Below are 19,648 nucleotides of genomic sequence, written 5' to 3' on the forward strand. Positions count from 1 at the left end.
ACCACCACACATGTGGGAACTATTCCCAAGCAATTGGTACTGTGTGGTCAGAAATGGGACAAGATTGGCAGTAAGGGTGCCAGAGGCCAGGACGCAGGTGCACTGCAGAGCTGCACACAAAAGTCCTAAAATCTGCATGTGCTTGAGTCATACCTAACTCTAGGGGCTCTGATAGTTACTACATTTCATGAGCATTAAAAAAAAAAAAAACAACATCACCCACTTCTGCCGTTAAAAAAAAAATCAATCGGTATTACATAACAGCATGAACTATTTTACCATTCTATTATTAAATACTGTATTGTTTCCTTAAATCTCGTGCCAGAACCGACCCAGACACCCATTAAAGTGGGAGATACAGAAGTTCTCTTTCCATGCCCCACTCAAAGTGTTCTGGCTCAGGCCCCTCTTCCCCTCTCCTTGAAAGAAAAAAAAAGGCAAGGTATAAAAGTAAGTAAAATGATAGTTTTAGCCACCACACTTCTTGGCTTGTCATAACACAACTGGAAGACAAGCTGTAAATACTTGTCTTCAGTGTCAAGAGTAGAAACTGTCACACCCAGCAGTTCCATGGGACTTCTAAATCAGCTGGTAGCCTTCATCACTCATACCGGTTTTCTAAAAAGCACTTGGGAATATGCTGACAAGGCTCAACAATGTGCAGAATATTAAATATCTTTCTTGCAACACACCGGTGACTCAAGTCTGTCTCTTACTGGGCCATATGTACAGCTGTGCTGGAAAAGGAAGCTATTAACTATATTAAAAAACTAGAAATATTACCAATAAAGAGATCTCATCAAATACGTGGTCCCCATTTACCCACAAAGAAAGAAAATGTTAGAGATTTAATAACATATGAAAATCACTTTGAATGCAGTAACATCACAAGCGCTCTTGATAACATTTAAAAGCATTTTCCTTCCCAAAAGTTCCAATCCATTTCATATAGTAGCCAATAGAGAATTTCTGTAAGGAGACCAAGATATTGGAGTATCGCTTACAACCAACTTTATTGTAATTGTGATGCTGCCAAAGATAAGCAGTAAAACAAGAAGAAACTTTAAAAGCTTATTTCATCCTCAGAATCTCTGGGTTCACACAGTTGGGCCTACTTTCACTCGGAAAACTTATATTTCAGAGAAGGCCTGTAGTATATCATCCATTAACACTAAAAGTACAGTAAATGCAGTATGAAATTTGAAGATGCAATATACTTAAAAGTTTACATTCAAAACACTTCTAAATAAGGTCATCTAAAATTGGCAATTTGAAATAAATTATTTGGTGATTATCCATTTTTCAGTTTAAATTTGATGAAGAACTCCTCAGAAGTAACTGAATGCTACTTTGTAGGTATCAAACAGTGTTATTAAAATCACTGATATATATTCAACTTTACACTTTTCTTTAAACCCTTTTCTCTTTTAAAATATTTTCATCTCTTCAGTTAAATATTTACCATTTTCCTCCAGCATTCCTAGTATTACTTATCTCTCTACCCTTTTACCCTACATGTATTAAACCAAAGACCTGATTAAAAAAATTTTTTTCAATAAAAACTCCAATCAAGAGAATCCTGCAGGAAGATATGTACAGAAAGAACATGAGATGGCTGTTTTAAAATATAAGAAAATAACATGAACTTCAAGAAAGTTATTATAAAAGTTCTTCTTAAAAGCATAAATAAATTTCAGTTATAACTGAAACAGCAAAGCTATTTTTGAAATCTGAAGTCCTCATAAATTCAACCTATATTTTTCTCTCACTAATTACATCAACTTTAATGTTTTCTCAGACTAGAGAAATTATAAGTTTAAGCAAGGGGTGAGTATCTCTATCTCAGAAAACATACTATTTTCAATTTAAGACATATATCCTAGTTTTAACCTATATTATGGTTTTTTAAATTAGAATACATCTAACCTAAGTTTGTAAGTCATATTAAAAAGCCCATGTTTTTATTGAAGATGTCATTAAATCATTTCATCACAAGAATTTAATCACTGCCTCCAATCTGACTAGCATTTAATATGGTCTAAACACACTGGCTTTACAGAACTAACTTTGAAGTAATTGCATTCAAGGTTGAGGATATCTGTACATACTTTTAAAACTTTTCTTTTAATAGCTTTAGACTCCATCAAGATGTACTGACCCTTAAATCTGAGCTAAAATAAAAGTCAACTGTGTTTATAATGATGAAATAAAATACTGAGTTCTAAATTTGGTAATTTACCACTTAACAGCTTCAGACTTCAATTAAAATATATATATATATATAAAAGACGTCATATTGGCAGACTTAATTTTCTGATGTTCCATTTTCTGAAAAACTGTTAATGTTTAAAGATTGTAACAATTTACATATATGTTGTTTTAATTGGTCAACACTATGGTCCAGTCCTCTTATTAAGTAGTGAAACAATGTTTACTTAAAATCCTGCGCAAAATATTCAATTATTGAAGATGTTTACCTCAAACAAATGAGAGAGTAATGGATCATTAAAGACTCCACTTAAAAAATGTTTCTTCACAAGGGCTATTTTTACTTCAGATTCATGCAAATATGGTGTTTAAAACTGGGTCATATTTCAGTCCAAAAACCAATGCCCCAGATAGACAAATAATTTCCAAGAACAGGAAATCCATAAATGAGATAATAGTTAAACTCCCCCCAATTCAAAATAAATTACATAACTTACTCTGTTTTCCTTCTTTGTTTGTCCTCAAAGATGTCATTGAGATTGATGGCCACCTGCCCTAAAAACTTATCCAGACCCACCAGGGACCTGTGCATAACTATGAGGAAAAGGATGTATTTCTCTGGATTCCCCTGCATTAGCAAACCAGGCAGCTCAAAAGAGGCCTCTTCCTTCCAGACTGGCTCAAGGGTTTTCTCAGCTACAGACGTGGAGTACTTTTCCTTGCCCAGCTGAATTATAGTGTATGTGTCATTGGTGCCACTTTTGCCTTTTGGCTTAAGATCTTTGGCTTGGAGCACTGTGACCTGCACGTGGGTCGGAAACCACTTTTGGGCTTGCTCGGAAAGCATCATTCTGTCCTTTTTCTCTGCACCGAGTTCACCAGCGCAGGCAGGGCCCCTCCCGCAGGGAGAGCCTGATTCCTTAAATCACTGCATCCTAAGGACACTTAACGGAGACAGGCAAACTCACAGCTGCCCGACTTCCCTACGGCTGATGTCCAAACGGCTTGCTGGGGCAGCCTGGGGGCACAGCTGCTCTGGGGGTCCCCTTTCCTCTGGAGAAGCACAGGGGCCCACCATCACCTGGCCGCGCAGTCCAGGCCTCCGCGCGGAGGCCCGCGCCTCGCGTCCGCACCTCCACGCTCCGCCGGCCCCGGGGACTGGCCCTCGGCGGCGACTGGTGGCTCCCAGGCCTCCGGGCAGGTGAGGCCAGGCCGCCAAGGCCCGAACGGAGGGCGGCAGAGGTGGGAGGGCGCCCCCGCCCCAATTCGCAGCCCCGGGCTTTCCGCCCGCCTCCTCCGCGCCTCCCGCCCGCCCGGCGCTGGTCCGCGGGCCCGGCGGGACTCCTCCTCCCGACCCCGGTAATACGAACCGCCGGCGGCTCGTGCGGCCTCGCTCCCTCTCGCAAACCTCTCCCGCCTCCTCCCCCTCGCCTCGGCTCCTCCTCTCGGGCGGGCCTGGGGGCGGGGGCGGGTCGCTGTGGGGTGGAGTGGGACCGGGGGCGGGGGACGCTGCAGCTCCGGCGCGGAAGGACCGCGGGGTGGGCCGCTGGCGGAAGGACGGCGGGCGCGGGTCTCGGCCTAGCCGAGCCGGCGGCTCCTAGCACCAGGCGGGCGGCGGCACTTCCGGGTTGTCCTTCTCCATCTTGATCTCGGGAATGCGACGGGGCGGGGCAGGGCCGGGCGGGGCCCGGGGTCAAGGGTCAGCACCTCCCCGGTTGCCGTGGTGACCGGGGGCGTGTCGCGCGGGCGGTGAGGCCACGAGCTAGGCGCCCAGTGCTGGAGGTTCCTCGAGCAGCGGGGCTCTGGGGACAGCGGGAAACTGCTCCGAGAGGAGGCAGTCAAGGCCCAGGGCACGCCCGGTCTTGGGAGAGACCCAGTTTCAATCTTTGGAAGCTGTCTTTGCTGTACCGTGGATGCCCAGTGCCTGGCACCGAGCGGGCGGTGGATGAGTGGTGGTGAAATAAATCAGTCCCTTTAACTGGCTGAAAACATACTTTTCCCCAACCCCTTATCCACTCTTCCCTTTTTGAAACGAGAGAAGGCTGCTAATTGACTGGAATGACATCCCCCACTCAGACGACAGGAAAAAGGGAAGCGGATAAAAGATTCCAAAGCTAACACAGGGGTTAATAAATTAGATCCTGGGAGGCACTGGGCTGGAGTCAGAAGACCTGGTTCTGATCCCACATCTGCCACCATCGAATGTATGACCTTGGTCAAGTCATTTCCCCTCCCTGAACCTCGTTTTCTTCACAGGTAAAACAGGTCTCCGTAAAGTCTGAGACGCCATCGCCACTCTGCGGGCTTACGCGTCCAAAGGACCCCCTTGGGCGCTCACAGTCTGTTAGTCTATCTAACTTCAGACGCCAAACGCAGAGGTGATTCTGGTCGTATTCAGCTAAGTCAACTAAGAAAAGCAAACAGCCTCCCTCACCAAGGGCAACCGACAAGTTCCTTACCTGCCCTGAGGGCAAATCCTGAGGGACGCCAGCGCTGTTGGAATGGAAGGGACGGTGTTAAGAGAAGAAAATGTGGATGTGTTAATACTGCATTTTTTCTGAAACCAGCCTGATCTAATGGGAAAAGTTTGGGTAATGGCTGATGAGTCAGGAGCCTTGCTTGATGTCCTGACTGCCAGAAATTCAGTACAAAGCTTGTGATGGGCACTTAGCTTCCTGAGACAAGGAAGTTAGATTCTGGGAGCCTGGATTTCCTAGTCCATAAATTGTTGATAAAATTGCTACTATAGAGTTGGGAGGGATATTAAGAGATTATACATATTCATTTCCTGGCATAGTATGGAACATAATTCTAAGTCTCCCTTCCTCCCTCTGTTTATTACAAGATACATTCTATCTTTATTGTATTTATTTCTGTTCATGTCTTATCTTCCCAAGGAAAGTCTAACCTCTTTGGATTGCCTTGTGTATCATGGATCATCACTTCACAGTGTTTAGCAGGCAGTAGACACTCAATTATTGAATGCCCTTCTCCCTTTACAAGACTAACTGAGAGTAAAACAATATGATAGATGTGCATACACTTTTCCAACTTAAAGTGACTATAAAAGTGTAAGGTATTGTGTTTATTATTTTCAGGCAATGTTTAAAACTTTTCAATTTGGGGAGAACATTGTGTTCTCCATGTTTTCTTGCTGTCCTCATGGATACTAGCTGCAGCACTTAAAACTCTTAAGAAACAAGGGTCTTTTCATTACTTTTTAAATGGAGGTATGGGAGGGCCCAATGCATTTGTGTCAGAAGAGCAACCGTACAGTTGGAAAACCTTAGGGGGAGAGGGGATAACGTTATATATTATTTTAATCTTATGGAAAGAAGATACTCTCCTGACTCTAAAGGACAGCACCACAAACCTCAAAACTACTCAGATTCTAGCACATTCTTTCAGGGACCCACTGACACTTGCTCGCATCTATAGATTTCATTTATTGGAAACCACAGTTTTTTAGTGTTGCTTACACACAGTGGCTGGTGTATGTTCTGCATGAAGTAGGCACTCTAAAAAGAGATATTAGATTAATTTATCACCAAGATATTCAGGGAACCAAACTACAGATGAATCTTGAATAATCTTGAGCCATCTAGAATGAAAAGATCTGGTTTTAGGTCATTCTGATGAAAGTTTACTATAAAATGTAAAAAAGAGGCAGAATTTTCCATCTCTGAGAGACAGTGTATGAAAAAGCCATGTGTAGAAAACAGAACAAAATCATCATACTGTTAATATTGCACCTGGATCCCAGAGTGGGCTGTTGTCAACCTGAAAGAAAAATATTCTCAGGGATTTTTAAAGGGTGCATTGGAATAGTCAACAGTGAAATTTCAACCAGTATGTCCAGGGAGAAATAAATTGACACCTGAAACTTACAAAAACAAGATAAACATCATGAAAAAAACTTAAGTGTAGAATTGTTATAAATTGCATTTTAAAAGTCGTCATACCTCTATTAAAAGTTGTAATTAAATAAGAAATAGGCAACTATAATAGTGAATGTGTGTTTCTAAAGAGCTTAAAATTGTTTGATAAGCTTTATTAATGATTATAAACTTGTTTACAAGTATCATTTCACCCATCTGAAATATAGCCATCTCTAGGGTGGAAGTTGGCAGCAATGATTCACAGCAACGCAGTAACAGACTTCAACAAAATTCAGGGAATACTCTAAAAGCAAGAGCTGAACAAATGGAATTACTAACATCTCTCCCTGTTGCACCTAAATTTCTTTTGAGTTTTCCCAAAGCTTGGCTAGAGCCAAAATTGTTTAGTTTTACTATCTGGCAAGACCAGAAGTCATGACTTAATGTTCTAAGCCAAAATAAAAAAATAGTATATTTTTGCCCCGGAGAAAGCAAATAAACAAACAAATCAAAATGAACTAAATAGAACTTGAATTGCATTATAAAAGTGTTTTTCTATAAGAAAGTGTTTTTTTTTCTTTTTTGATTATGTGTATGAAGAGTAAAAACATGTCAGTCGAGTCGAATATATGGTTGGCTCACTGTGAAATATAATGGTAATTATGTAAGATCTGAGATTAAAGTGGTTCTACAAAAATGTTTATTGTCTTACAGTCTAAAGATTCTTTTTACTAATTTAAAAATATACAAGGACCATAATTTAAACAGGGGAAAAGGATTGCATTCATAAGGACAACATACCAGAATTAAAGGAGTCACTTTTTAAAAATTACCCTATGACTAATGATATGTCCAGAAATGTTTGGTGTAATTCCAAAAATCAAGGGCTTGGAAAAATAACATATCTTAAAGGAGGAAAATGCTGAAATTTCTAACTGTTAACAATACTGCTGCAATGAATAAAAATGATTTGGCCAGAAAGTAAAACTAATCAATATTTATTCTTCAATAGTGGAGGATTCCACAGACGAAAATATTTACTAAATGCTGCACCTTTAATAAAATCCCATAAGGAGACTTATTCTAAAGCATCATCATGAATCTTTCAACTTTTTTCCCCCTTTGGGGCATCGGCATCTTCAAAATTAAGACTTGCAAATCTATTGTAGGACATTATAGTGCTCTTAGTTTTTAAATAGCCCACATATACATTGCATAACATATACATTATGTACCAGATATTGTTTTCCAGATGGAGGTTCAGAAACATAGGGGCAACAAGAAGCTTTCCCCAACGTACCATTACAATCTTCAGACTTCAGATACACACACACACACACACACACACACACACACACACACACATGCTGCAAATATACATACAACTCAATGTATATAAAATATATATACATATACAATATGGCAAAACTCAGGGTTATGTTGGAGATACATACATAGATAAACTCCACATAATCAGTAAAAAAAGTAAACTTGGCAAGCCAATTAGAAATTTATAATAGCTATTAACTAGTATTGGGGTTTTTTGGTGATTGTTTTGTTTCTATCATTGATTATTGTCTCTGGATTGGGCAGTGTATGGACGCAGTTTGGTGATGCAGGAGAAGCAGTGTGGTGTGTAGTTTAAAGTGCTCTAGTCAACAGCCTGTATCTTAATCCCAGGGCTACAGATTCCTAGCTACATATCTTTAGTGAAGTAATTTTCCTCCTTTGGACCTCTGTTTATTCATTTGTAAAGTAAGAGTCTATAATAGGAAACACTTAAAGCATTTTCTGTCATTTAATAATTTGAAGTAGTACATCCATAACACAAAGAAGCAAATCGCATTATCATTATCTAATTGAATTTGGTCAATATACTAAAGCAGATCCCTTTTTCTGTAATTTATTAATGAAGGATTTTCTAAATTCAGGAGAAAAAGATCTTCAAAATGAGAGCTCTCTCTCCTAGATGAAAATGACCATCACAGAAAGGAAGTAAATATAACTTTTATTTATAGACCCTGCATGAGGAAATTGACACTGACAACTCAAGATTTGGAAGAAATTACATAAAGGGGGTTTTGAAAAGTATTAAACTTTTCATTAGAAGTAATAAACCTAACTTCTATTCATATTACTTGTAGCTTTTTCAATCTGTGAAGACATGCTGAGAAGGGTAAGAATTTGTGGACCAGAATTCATATTTGTACATAAAAATGTTTAGTATGGATGCTTTTTAATTTCCCCTTCATGGTATCTTACTATTATGTTGTGCAATTTTTGTTTCCTCAACAAAGTCAATACCATGTTAACACACAGAACAAGAACTGATTTACTTTAATACTTTATAGTATTGGGTCCAACTGAATAAGCCCAATTTGATCTTTTTCTCCTTCCAAAGGATATTTAAATTGATTCTAATTTTTCAGTATCATAGACAATGCTGCAGAGATATCCATATATGTCTCCTATGCACATGTGCAGGGAAGTTTGTTTTTGGTAATCATGCCTCTTTTTGACAACTGACAATGAAATTATTAGGAGTTTTGTGAATGATAGTGTGAGAAACCCATGGGCCTGAGCATCAGAAGACATGAGTTTCTAATTCTGGCTCTGCAAACTAAGGGAGTTGTAGACGTGACCAAGTCATAATCTTTCTGTGCCTCTGAGGCCCCTTCCACCTCCAGAATTCTCAAAGTTATATATAAAAATAAATAGATAAACTACTGTACATAATATATTATATATTACATACAACATAATATATTATAAATTTTACATGTTGTTTATAGTATATAATATCTAATAACATATCATATATGCATATATAATATGTATAATTTATAATATATTATAATTAATAATAGATATATTATAATGTATAATAATGTTATATGTTAATATATATGATTTGTTTCTATGTATACATATATTGTATATATTGATAAAGTAAACTGAGTTTATATATGTATGCAATTACTGAAAAGCAGAGATTATTGCTATTGGAAAAAAGATTTTGCAAATACACAGGTATCTGTCTTCAAGTTGTGATTGTCTCACCATCATGAGTCTTACTGAAATCTTCCAGAACATTGCTACTTGTATGGATTTATGTGGAAGTTAACAAGGACGGGATAACTTTATTATTGAAAAGAAATGTTTATCAGAGTTACATAAACTTATCATCCTTGTACTCTGTAAACATCTGTTAGATAGTTTTTCATGACCAGTTAAAATTCAAGATGGAGGATTTTTAGAAACAAATAATAAGGGATTAGAATTACAATATTTCTGGAACTAATATATATGTTCTTTTGGAGAGCATTAAGCTGGTGAGCAGCTTGCAAAACCATTTGATGGGATGTTTTTCTCCCCCTACATAAGAGCTACTGCTCTCTCTCCCTTTCTACTTATTAATCTATCCAAAACAAAGTAGAGGACTTTAAAAGTATTTGTTATATTTTGTGTGTTTGATATAAAGCCTGGGGGAAAGCATTCATTTTGAGGGCTAGACCCAACTCTTCTTGCTCCAAGGTCAGATTTCTGCTAAGCAGTTTTCAATCAGCCTGAACAATGTTTTAGTCCATCCTGAATGTCTGATAATAAAAATAGTTTTGGCTTAGAAACTGGGTGCTTATCTTTTTACATGGTCTGGGATTAGGTCACCTTCCGAGCACTTACAGGTTATGATACAGGGAACGATGATCTCGAAACCATATTATAATCATTTCTAGTTATTGAAATGATCACTGATGATCTACATAGCCAAAATTAAGCATCGGACTTAGTTTGGCAAGGTAGACCTAAAAGCAATACTTGCTTCCAAAAAAGTGAAGGAATAATGGAAGGAACATTGGACTGAGAGAGTCCATCTGGGTCAACCAACCAACAGTATGTATGACCTTGAGCAACTTAAATTCTTCTTTAGTAAAATAGCAACTTGTAACATTTCTTCTACTTCCAAACTTGGATCTCAGGTTATCCAGAACTACTTCCCAATGGACTCACATCAACAAGCAACTGTGTTTTACCGTGGTTGTTTATCAGGCTTACCCAGGAGGATAAGGCATTTAGATTGTGTAATTTGTGCCTGTAACTGTGCTCTTGTAACCTGAGGTCCTTAAGAAAAATTAAGGAAGTTTTTTTTAAAAAAAACTCCTGTCCAAACTACAAAGTGCATTGTATGAATTTCTAAGCTCAAGTTTGACTAAATCATCTTTGTAATTTCAAGGGGTTTTTGTTTGCCTTTTCTACATACACTTGGACATTGGAAAGGAATGGAGCAAACTTGCTTTGTAAAAATGAAGTGCGGTGCATTAGTCACCTCAGGAATCAAGGGCTTGCAACATTTTCTAAAACAAGACTTTTCTCCAAAGCTCCTGGGATACAGGCACTCACTCAGATAGAAACATTCACTCAACTTTCATTGAGTGTCCATCCCAGGAAAGGTTTTGTCCCTTGGGCTACTAACTACCAGTGTGACCTCTGGAAAATGATGTAAACTCTCTAAATTTAGGTTTGCTCATCTGCCAAATGGGTTGTTGGGAGGATGAAATGAGGGGGTCATGTAAAGTTCAGGAGAGGTCCTGGCACATAGGAAGTTCTCAAAAGATGTTCATTGCTATTGGGTTGGTGGTACAATTCCAATTCTCTTTGCAATGGCTTTCCTCATATCTTGAAGGCAATGGCTAGCAGCACGGTTGTTCTGGGCTATTCTTCACCAAGGGGTTAAGGGTCTGGAGCTGCAGCAGGTGCTTCTCTAGCTCAGCAGGTGAGAGCCAGCCAGTGGAGGCCCTGCGTTACTTTAGTTTCAAGCCAAACCCCAATGTTGTTAGACATTTTTTTCCAAAATAAAAATAAAATAACTCCTTAATATTTCAGACCTTCATTTAACATTTAATACTGACTTTTTAAAGTATCATTTTAACAACTTTATTAGACGGATTTGAGTTGCAGAAAAATAACGAAGACTCCCTAAATTATGTACCTTCTATCTCTACAAGTAGCTGAATTAGAAACTTAAGTAATAGATCATATACCAGATAATATTTTAATATACTAGATTTCTACTTAGAATTGGTGACAAATTAAAAACAAAAGTATGACATCCTTCGGTACACCTAGTAACATAACCATTCAGCGACTAACCAGTGTTTCGAACTCCCGTGTACCACTCTCATTTTAAGCATGTTATCTCTGTACTAATAATAATAGCTAATATTTACTGATTGCTCACCTTACGCTAAATTCTTTAACATTGCATTCTCATTTAATTTGAAAGAGATAAAGCTATAGCCAACACAAACATCACCATTTGCCTTTCCTATCCCATCACAAAGAAGGAGGAAGGTTGTACAGTAGACTGTCCTCTTAGGCATTGCTCACACCAGGATGAGGCAGGAAACTTGGAAACCAAAATCCTTCATATCCTTTGAACAACTCTTGTACCTCAATTGGCTTTAAGCATTATCGTAGCATCCTTGACACAATCCCAGAGCCTAACACTGCTTTAGTGAAAGCGTAGAGCCAAACAAAAGACAATTGATCTATTTTGCAGCTCATGGCATACTCCCTGGAGCAGCAGCCTGTTCTGTGGTGTTTGGCATCCACAAACTACAGAGGGATTGTAATGTATTAGTGAATCCTATCCATTGAAAAACAAGTCACTTTTGATATCACTTCATTCTTCTGCTTTCATAGCTCAATGTTGGGAAATTGTTGGGTTTTCATTCAGGAGACCAAGGCTCACATAGCACCTCAGCCTACTAATTATATTTATTAGACATTTGCTGGAGAGTAAAACACAATAATGTATGCAAAAACATGCTGTAAACTATAAAGAATTTTACAAATATGAAATTTTATCATAGGTTTTAGTCCTGTATCTCTCACATGCATACCTACTAGCATTCACACTTTTTCTTGTAGCATCAATAGTTGCTTAGAATGGTAGGTGTTGGACAGATTTAAAAGAAAGAAAATTCTAGCTTACCATCATTCAAGCTAAGTTCAACTCAATCAAATGTATAGGGTAATGAATAAATAATAACTTGAAAGCTACATAGATAAATATATGTGATAGGTCAAATACACTGTACTTAGACAGACTAAATTTAAATTTATTATGGAATGAGAATCCCAGTACCCTCTTGGAAAAACACACCTTAGCAAGCTCATGTGGTTGTTAAGGTTGATAATACGTTGATAACACCTTACGTGCTTCTAATTCTTAGTTATAACCTGGTCCCCTTGTGACTTTCGTCCTAGTTTCAGGCAGCAGCTAGGAAAACCAGACTTACTGCACCAGGGTCCAGTATCAGCTTTGCCATGTCAAAGTAACCAGTAAGGGAAGAGGTAACAAAAGCCAAAGTTTATGCAGTAAACAAAGAACTTTGGAAGAATGCAATTGATGGAAGAATTACACTGGACAAAGATTTTACTGGTCAGGGAGAAGGGAAAAAATAAGGATACTGGCACAGAAGGTCAAGCTTGTTTGATATTTTTTAATGTGTGCATGACATTTCTCTTCCTGCTTTTGTTGAGCATAAGAATTGGGCATATTGTTGATAGAGCCTCCAGACCAAAAGCAGTTATCGCTTGTATCTTGTCTCCTGGGAGGGTCCTTGAAAGTGAGCAAGGTACTAGAGCTCCCCACTCCTTTGCACCACGCTGCCTTGGAGCAGCAACTGTAGCAGTAGAACATCAGGGCAGGGGAACCCTAGGTAGAGAAGATCCAAGGTAACCCCTGAGCCTCCTGTCATCAGAGAGGCACCAGAAAACTTCTGAGAATTTCATCTTCCCCAGAGAGGTGTGAAAATGACTAAGAAACCACTGGTAGACTTAAATGATCGTCCAAATCTGGACTGGAAAGGTTTGGAGTACACGGATCCAAGACCAGGAACCGACCATGATGGCACCTACACGTATTGCTATACATAAGGAGATGCTATTGGGAAACAGATTCCAACAGCCATGGACGCACCCTGGCTGGTCCCCTGGGCCTCAAATTCAGTTCAGCCCTTAGAACTTCAGTTCTGTCCCAGGGAGAAGGGTAGGGGGCAGAAATTATTACCTGAGTTTAAAAACCTGAAATTATTAAATTTATCCAGTTATGTTTTCTGGATGAATTTTGACAGGGATAGAAATGGGAGAATCAAAAACAGAGATTAAGTTGAATAATAGGGAAAATAGTTACATTTCTTACATATCACCCCAGGCTGTGGCCTAAAATACTATACTCACTACAAGGGGTAATACATTATAAGCAAAGTGAAGTGATTGCCAGAGCCCATGGATTTGAGGGGTCCCTCCATGATGTTATAAGATGGTGTTGGATCCCCTTTTCTATCAGCTTATGGTGGTACATCAGGACTAAATGTTAAAATGTATTAGTATATATAACAAACACTACAAATGTATTAACCTGAAGTGATGTCTCTAGTGAACTTGGTCCTAAAAATCACCTGCGGTGGGATCGGACCACCTGACCTCTCAACAGCAAACAGGGAAAAGATGTAGAGCCTTGGTTGATTCCAACGGCAGTTGAAATTGATATCGTGGTGTGGCTTCTTGCAAAGTTAATGCAAATTTTGCATGCATTGATGGAAATACAGTTCATGAAGGGGCTCCAGTATTCTCCTTCACTCTGCTCTCCTCTTGCCACGGATCACTGATCTGTGCCCCGACCTGAGGACATTTCCCCTGCACAGGTAATACGTCTCATCCCTTGTCATCTCAAGGTTTTGCGTCTTCCATCCTCCCTTCTCCCTCCTGCATCTCAGCTGTTTTCTTCTCTACTGGATCAACTCTCATCAATATACATACTCTCCAATACTTCTCAATATTAAAAACAATAATCGCTCGTTTGACCTTACATCCCCTCCAGCTACCACCCCACTTTTCTATTTCTTTTGGAGGAAAACTTCCTGAAAGTCTTGTCAAGATTTGCTCTCTCTTTCTCCATTTTCTACTGAAAGTGCTCCAATCAGATTTTGTCTTCCCTCCTCTACACCTACGTGTTGCCGGGGTCGATGGTCAGTCCTCATCTTATTGACAGATTAGCAACGTTTCATACAGTTAATCATTCTTTCATTCGTGAGGTAAAACTGATGTTAGAATTTAGGGAGCAAAGACGTCTTAGAACAACACCAAGGTTCAAAGTGATGGCCTACTCTGTTGCAGTATTGGGTGTGTTATAGTTTAATGTCATTGTGATATACGATGATTAGTAATGAAAATATAAACCAAGAGCTAGTTTCCTGTACTCATTTAGTGTATTCTTTTCAATTATATTTAAAATATGTTTATATCCACCCACTGCTTCCACCATAAAAGTTATCAAACAGCCTATACTAGGTGATTCTCTAAAAAGCATGATCACTAAGACAACTTTTATTTGGTAGCTCTAACAAGGGACTTGGAGCTTGGACTTCAGGTGTAAATCTCTGCATCCTGGGAACCTTTCTCTGGTTCGGTGATGTTAAGAGGTCTCACAGACCCAGTTCAGCTTTTCTTGAGGCAGGGCATATCAGAGTAGCTCTGACTCTATCCCCATGGCTGTGCTGGATGGAGGGAGAAAGCTGGGACCCCCACAGTCTGCAGAGGATTTCACCTTTATCAGGGATGTGGACAGAGCCAATTCTCTTGGACTAGGCTGTTGGTAGGCAACTATGATGAATGACATATAAAACGTTAAAACACAGACATTGAAGACTTTTGGTGTGGGTCAAGTTTCAGGGTCAAGCTTCATATAGGGACAAAAATGCATTCTACTTCTCAGCTTAAATGAAGTAAAGTGTTTCACAATCACTAAATGTAAGCTCTTGTAATGTCGATGTTGTATGATCGAAGCCCATATTACTCCAAGTATTTATTCTATATTCTATTAGTGTTTGTAGATTTTTTTCTTTCAATTGTTGGACTAATAATGACTGCAAATTATAATTGCTATATTCTCTAGAGTAGAAAGCTTTCAAATCACTCCCAGCGTTAATACCTATTTAAAAAAATACTGAGCTGCGTTTGGAATTTCCTGGATTCTTCTGTTTGTCATGCAAATATTCAGCTCTGCTCTTTTTATGATAATATGAAATAAAGTAGTTTCTCATAGTAACATTGTAAATCATTTGCTTTCTATTACATACAGCTGGTTTATTACTGTAATGATTTCTGTGAGTGCCTATTGCAGAACGCATAAGATGCAATGTGATATTCCTTTATTCAGAATTTATATGTAATTATTGTTTGCCCAGAAATAATGAGACAATTTGGAAATAGAGTAATTTATTGTAATACATTTCTTTTTAATATGTATCTACAATGAGGGGGAAAAATCTAAATTTCTAAAAATGACATGCCATCTCTTTTTGTAGTATAGACTAGAGTTTTTCATCTCACTGAAAATTCAGAATCAAAATCAAAAACAGCTGAGGTAGTTACTCGGGTGCCTTCCTTCAGCTTATTCAAAAGAATATAGGATGAACGGTAAGAATTAAGTAAACCACAAATTATTTTGGAGTGTCTGGTTTGCATTATAAATAAATTTTTCACTGCTGGTTGTTTTTTCAAAAATATTGCCTGTATTTTTGATATTCATTCCTGTGATCTAATGTAAACTATGTCCTACCAGTTTAACGTATTGTTTGTTCATGATTACATTTTTTTATTACAGTCATATGCTGTAAGTATTCTCACTCTGCTCTTTTGGCTCTCCCCCAAATAGCAATACTCTTTAAGACATGTCATGGAAAGTGTTATATGAGAAAACTATGCCCCTTTCATGTTGGCATATACTAATTTCACACCTTGAATAGAGTCTAACCACATCAACAACGACGTATCCATTTTTAAGACATGGAAATTAAAGTTTATTCATTAAGAGGCAACAACAACAAAAAGTCAAAATAGAGCATCACTCTGGCACCAAAATTTTTTTCCTTATTGGTCTGGACAAGAATTTTTAAATACTTGATGGTAAATTTACATTAGTTTGTAGTTTGGTTTGTGAACCTTTTCTTATACTTGAAAATGGTAAATTTAGATAATATTCTCATATTTCATTCTTAATTACAAAGGTAGTATCACCATCACAATGTATCCTGTATAACAGGGAAGAAAGAAGATTTCTAGTTATTGTCTGTAGGCCATATATTTTAGAAGTGTGTTTAATTCTCACTACAATGTTTCTATTTTATTCTCATTTTCTTGGTGGCTCCATATGAGGGAGCAGAAAGTTTATAAGAGGGGGCAGAGCAGGGCAACACTGTACCAAGAAAGGTTTTGTGAGGCAGGTGTGATGGATAGGATTCTCTTCTTTGAAAAGGACATTAGTGATGGAGGGGGCAGCGTGATGCTGACTGTGCCCAGAGAAAGCCATGGGCACCATCTACACAGGGGCCACCATATTGGTGGACACAGGGACCCAGGGAACCAGCTAGAGCAGCAATATGAGAAAAACCTCTTCCACACAACCAGCTAGTGACCAGTAACCTTCCTCTTCCCAGGAGTGTGAGTTCTTCAGAGGGGGAAGGGTCATCTCAAGCCATGTCCCCCTCCCCCTCTTGCCTCACCCCCACTTTAAAGGAAGGCCAACCCACCTTGCCCTCCCAGGTCCCTTGAGCCACACATCTGGGGTAAAGTAAGGTTGGGTGAGTGCTTTGAAGAGGATGTAAATTGAACTTTATAAGCCAGACCAGATAGTTTGTGTTTTAATTCCAGAGCGGCCAGAATATTATGAGAGCTGCTGAAGATATTCTGGAGGGATGTGTTGATCATTAACTTCTTAAAAAAGCCACCAGAAAACCAATTGATCAAGCCAGGAGAAGTTATTAGAACTACGGCAATAAGAGAGAACACCACCTTGACAAAGTTCTCGGGGTGCCTCAGAGTGGGGAGTTGGGAAAGGGCCTAAGGGTCTGGGCTGGTGCTGGCTGGGGCGGGTTTGCGAGGCAGGAGTAGGGGTCACTGGTGAGACCGGGCCAGTCTGTGACGTAACAGCTTTGGTTAAGTGCAAAATCAAGACTCCAGTCTTGGAATGAACCTTGTTGAGCAAGGAGCTAGTCTTGATCAGTAGCTATTTAGTTGACTCTTGTCTTCCAGAATGGGTTTATGATGTTCTCTTCCAAACAAGTATTTTCCGGACCAAACTGCCTAGTGATTTTGCTTGATCTAAGTAACGTTTAACACGGGGACCGGACATTTTTCCTGGCGTCAAGTACGGCTTATCACCACGGATAAGAAATTACAAGCCTTCCAATGAGAAAGATAGGATTTCCCAAAACAATGTTCAAAGCAGTGATTGGATAAACGTAAAGCCATTTCATGTTTATACCCCACTTCATTGAGACTTTGAAATAAATCAATTGTACTATATCATTATCCTCAATTGCAATTGGAAACTAAACCTTGTCCAAGATCACAAAACGAATCAGAGGAAGAGTCCGGATTCAAACCCAGGTCTGCATAAGAACCCTCTGGCTTAGATATTTGTCACCCCACTGACCTGGGTTGCTACGCTCTGACCTTAAAAATCTGTTTTTGTTTTTTTTTCCCCCACTGTACAATACTACCTCCAATGAAAGTAGAGCTAAGCCATTTTTCTTTAGCAGAGCTTCAGTACCATTTATGTTTTCCTTTAGTGCTTAAAATCAGAATATGTCCTTGGCAGGACACATGTTGGTACTTCGTTTCATGCTCTCTTGCACCGTCTGTTATTTCTGTCTTTTCTCTTCAATAACATTGCAAAAGCTGGAGCTGCTTCTTACACTTCTTTGTTATCTTCCAGCACTTAGAGGGTGCTAAGCATAGGCTAGGAAAGCAATACTACATAGAACTGAATTGAAATGTTTACCACTCCTTGGGTAATCATATATCCACTATAGAGTTTTAGCTACTATTTAAAACACTGATGCTCTGCCAAATATTTGTCGTAAAGAATAAGCAAATATTTCCCAAAATGTTCAGGCAAGCACATTACCACTGCAAACACATATTTCACTCGGAAGTTTTTCTCTTACATCTTAAAAAAAAAAAAAAGTCACGGTGCCTCATCTGCATCAGAAGTAAAGATAAAACTACAGACACATTTGTAAAACAAAGACCAACTGGCATTTCAGCTCCAAACCAGAGGGTGGATTTTCTCCATATGTTAATCAAAGATGGTCGTTTCAGCCCCTGCCCGGTGGGACTATGACAGCAACTCATGAGATGGTGGCGGTTGGTCCCCAAATATGCTAAATAAAACAAAACAAACAAACAAACAAGACCTCTTATAGGGAGTGGAGCGAGGACGGAAAAATGTGTGTGTGTGTTGGGGGCGGACGGGGTACTTGTTTTCCTGAGAACATTCTTCAGAAGCTGTAGCCTTTCAAGGCTCCTTAGCTGCCCCTCCCCACCTCCACGGACCACCTGCAGACCTTCCTGGCTGACCTTTTGCCCTTTAGGGTTGCCACAAAGACTCACATCACTTGATTTTTTTTACCTGGATTAAAATGCTGGCAATTGGGGACCTTATGCGATGTTATTTCTGGAGGGACCCACATTCATCTAGGGACAGCCAGAGCTCCAACCATTTTCATGAAAAGTACTTGTTTTTCCATAAAATTTTGAACTGTTAAAAGATGAAGGAAACAAGCACAAGGTGGCCAGTGGTCACAGTGCGTTTAGTAGTTTATTTTGAAATTTAGTGAAACAGACATTTTACTGTCAGCGTTTTGATGATGATCACTCACTGCTTCTTCTTGGAGGCGGCGCCAGGTAGTTCGAAGTGGCTCTTAACCACGGGTAATGGATAGGGCATCTGCCCAGTTAAAAACTTCAAAACAAATGGAGCGCGTGCATCGCAGACTCTAAGAAACCGTTTGTTCTTTTTCCAATGAAGATCAACTAGCAGAGCAGAATGGAAAACCAGGTAATTCTTTAGATCCCAAAGCTTGATTTCAAATTACCTAGAAAATGTATGGTTGCATTTTTGTGGCGGTGTCAAAACTGAAGCAATTTTGGAGTTATTTAGCAAACAGCTTTAATTATCATTTATTAAGTGATCAGACTCAACGACACACATGCAGGGAATTCAGAAAAAAATCCAGTCTTCCGTGAGGATAATTTGCAGCAGAAATGGGCTCTTTTTATCTGACAGGTGAAACATGCTCCCCTGCTTTGGAGAGAAAACACATTAACCCTCCCTCTCCCTACCTCTCATTTCTTCTCTCTTCTTTGGATTTTACTTTTCTCCACTTTCCCTCTACTTGCAGTGCAAACTCATTGTTTTATTGTTCCTAGTTCAGAATGCTTGGAGTTGTATAGACAAAACATTTCATTGTTTGATAAAGAAAATTGCCATTTTTATACAAGGTCACGTTCAAGTTACTGCCTACAGTGTCATTACAGTTTCTTATATATATTTACCTCCTTTGAGCTTCTCTTTTCAAACTATACCCTTTTAACCAAAAAACAAACTAAAATGACTTGTTCTGGGTGGCCTTTGAGTAAGGGCCTTTTATCATGAGACCCTCCATAAGGCCACATGAATGTCACAAAGGCCTTCAGGTAAGGGGGCTGTGATT

The 19,648-nt window shown here is 39.1% G+C and overlaps 1 protein-coding gene across 3 annotated transcripts in view; it reads right to left on the minus strand.

Annotated features, from left to right (window-relative positions):
* Window positions 1-3,616, minus strand: part of RAB11FIP2 (RAB11 family interacting protein 2) — a 41,322-nt gene extending 37,706 nt beyond the window's left edge. For all 3 annotated transcript variants that reach the window (XM_032608507.1, XM_032608508.1, XM_032608509.1), the window contains exon 1: window positions 2,706-3,616. In XM_032608507.1, coding sequence (XP_032464398.1) covers window positions 2,706-3,058 — 353 coding nt within the window. In that variant the 5' untranslated portion in view covers window positions 3,059-3,616. The remainder of the gene's footprint in view (window positions 1-2,705) is intronic.
* Between the last annotated feature and the right edge of the window lie 16,032 nt (window positions 3,617-19,648).

This window comes from Phocoena sinus, chromosome 16, assembly GCF_008692025.1.
Source record: "Phocoena sinus isolate mPhoSin1 chromosome 16, mPhoSin1.pri, whole genome shotgun sequence".
In the NCBI taxonomy this organism is placed as follows: Eukaryota; Metazoa; Chordata; class Mammalia; order Artiodactyla; family Phocoenidae; genus Phocoena; species Phocoena sinus.